Source organism: Penaeus japonicus, unplaced genomic scaffold, assembly GCF_977035675.1.
Source record: "Penaeus japonicus unplaced genomic scaffold, GWHDUDI00000001_assembly GWHDUDI00000011, whole genome shotgun sequence".
Taxonomy (NCBI): domain Eukaryota; kingdom Metazoa; phylum Arthropoda; class Malacostraca; order Decapoda; family Penaeidae; genus Penaeus; species Penaeus japonicus.
Window position 1 is genome coordinate 38039929 of NW_028234413.1, and position 2063 is coordinate 38041991.

Genomic DNA, 2063 nt, shown 5'->3' on the forward strand with positions numbered 1-2063 from the left:
GGGGAGTACGAGAGTGGGGAGGGGAGGGGGAAAAAAGAGGAGAGTGAGGGGAAGGCTAGGGGAAGGGAAAAGGAAGAGGGAAGGATGAAGGATGGGGAGGGGAGGGGGAGGGGAGGGAAGAGAAGGGAAAGGGGAGAGGCATGGGAAGGGGACAGTGAAGGACAGGGGGAAATAGGGAGCTGGACTGTGGAAGGCAAAGGGGAGGGTGGGGAAAAGGAAAGTGGAAAGGAGGGGAGGAGAGGGAGATGAAGGCGGGGGAAGGAGAGAAGAGGGAGGGAAAGGAGAAGGGAGAAGTAGGAGGGAGGCTATCAAAGGAAGTTAGGAAGTCCTGAATCGTAATGGTTGGACTTCGCTGAAATATGTTCCACACTCCATCATACCCGTAAATGGTAATGAATCCTTATTCGAAGCTTATCGTTATCCAAAGAAAGGAAATGCGTGATGTTATTCTTCAAAAAGTGCATCTGATCTGCAATAAATTTCTTGTTTTTGAAACAATAATTTATCAATGTAATATAGATAAGCTCTGAGCACTTTCAGTCCATTATTTAGATTAGTGTTTGGTTTACTATTTGCTATAATATATAGTCGAAAATCAATCAGTCAAGCAGAAATCAAACACACACATGAAATTTCTACATCATGAAATGCATAGAAAAGGAAATATTTTTGCAACATTTATGTTAACGCAGAAGGCAGAACAATCAAAACCATATGTTTAAGGCTCAAAATTCGGTATATTAGTATATCACATCCAACTTATCAATATATGGGTAGATCAACTGAAGTATAGAAATCGGATTATGAATATATGAATGACTCACATTCCGAGCGGATCAAAAGCTACAGATAAAGAGGTTTTCATTTATATAACCATCTGTTTATACCCAACGTGCAGAGACCATCTACGTGTGCTTATCATCAACCGAAACTTCTCCTTTTTTTCCCGCCCAGTAAATCACGAAAAATCTACAGCCACGAGTTCTACAAAGACGAAAAATGAAGTCAGCTGATATGATTTGCATACCACGACCTCTGGGTATTTAACCAAGAACCTTATCTTAAGTTTACGTCTGGCAAAGCCTTGAATGCCAATGCTGGAGACTTGGTCATTATTATTCATGACACTGAGGGAACCTGGCGGAGTGACGGTGGGTCTAGGCTAACCCCCACCCTCCCCTCCCCCCTCCCTCACCTCCCCTTTTCGTGAGAAAGGAGGGGAGGCGGGGGGTAAGGAGGGGAGGCGGGGGGTAAGGGGGTGAGGGGAGGGGTAAGGGGGTGAGGGGGAGGGGTATTAACAAAGGGAGCGAGCCAATTCCAGATCAAAGGCTATACTGTAAAATGCATAAACGTTTAAAGATCCAAGAGGGTTTAATGAAAATTTTCACTCTCGTTGTAGGGTGTTATGGAAAGTACGTTTTTGTTTGTTTGTTTGTTTGTTTGTCTTTCGCTTCAGATATAGTTACTGGTCCGGGAGAAAGTTATTTTATGTATAACCTATGAGGTCTCTGCTTCTGTTGGTAAGGTTTGATTTGATAATGGAAAATTTAGTATATATGGGAACAAACACACACACACGCGCACGCGCACAAACAACCAAACACATACAAACAACCACAGACACTCACAAACACACACACAAACACATACACACACACAGACACACACACCCATAAACACACACACATAAACACACACACACACATAAACACACACACACACATAAACACACACACACACACACAAACACATACACACACACAGACACACACACCCATAAACACACACACACACATAAACACACACACACACACATAAACACACACACACACACAAACACACACACACACACAGACACACACACCCATAAACACACACACACACACATAAACACACACACACACACAAACACATACACACACACAGACACACACACCCATAAACACACACACACACACATAAACACACACACACACACACATCCACGTACATCAATTTAGGTACAACCAATGTTTGAACAACATAACTGGAGCATGAAACATCTGCATATATCAGAGACAATT

The 2063-nt window shown here is 43.0% G+C and overlaps 1 protein-coding gene across 1 annotated transcript in view; it reads right to left on the reverse strand.

Moving 5' to 3' along the window:
* Nucleotides 1–1123, reverse strand: part of LOC147471026 (uncharacterized) — a 6924-nt gene extending 5801 nt beyond the window's left edge. Inside the window, exons 1-2 of the mRNA XM_086541450.1 lie at nucleotides 1028–1123; nucleotides 825–843 (exon numbers count right to left, since the gene is read on the reverse strand). Coding sequence (XP_086397576.1) covers nucleotides 825–843; nucleotides 1028–1123 — 115 coding nt within the window. The remainder of the gene's footprint in view (nucleotides 1–824; nucleotides 844–1027) is intronic.
* Between the last annotated feature and the right edge of the window lie 940 nt (nucleotides 1124–2063).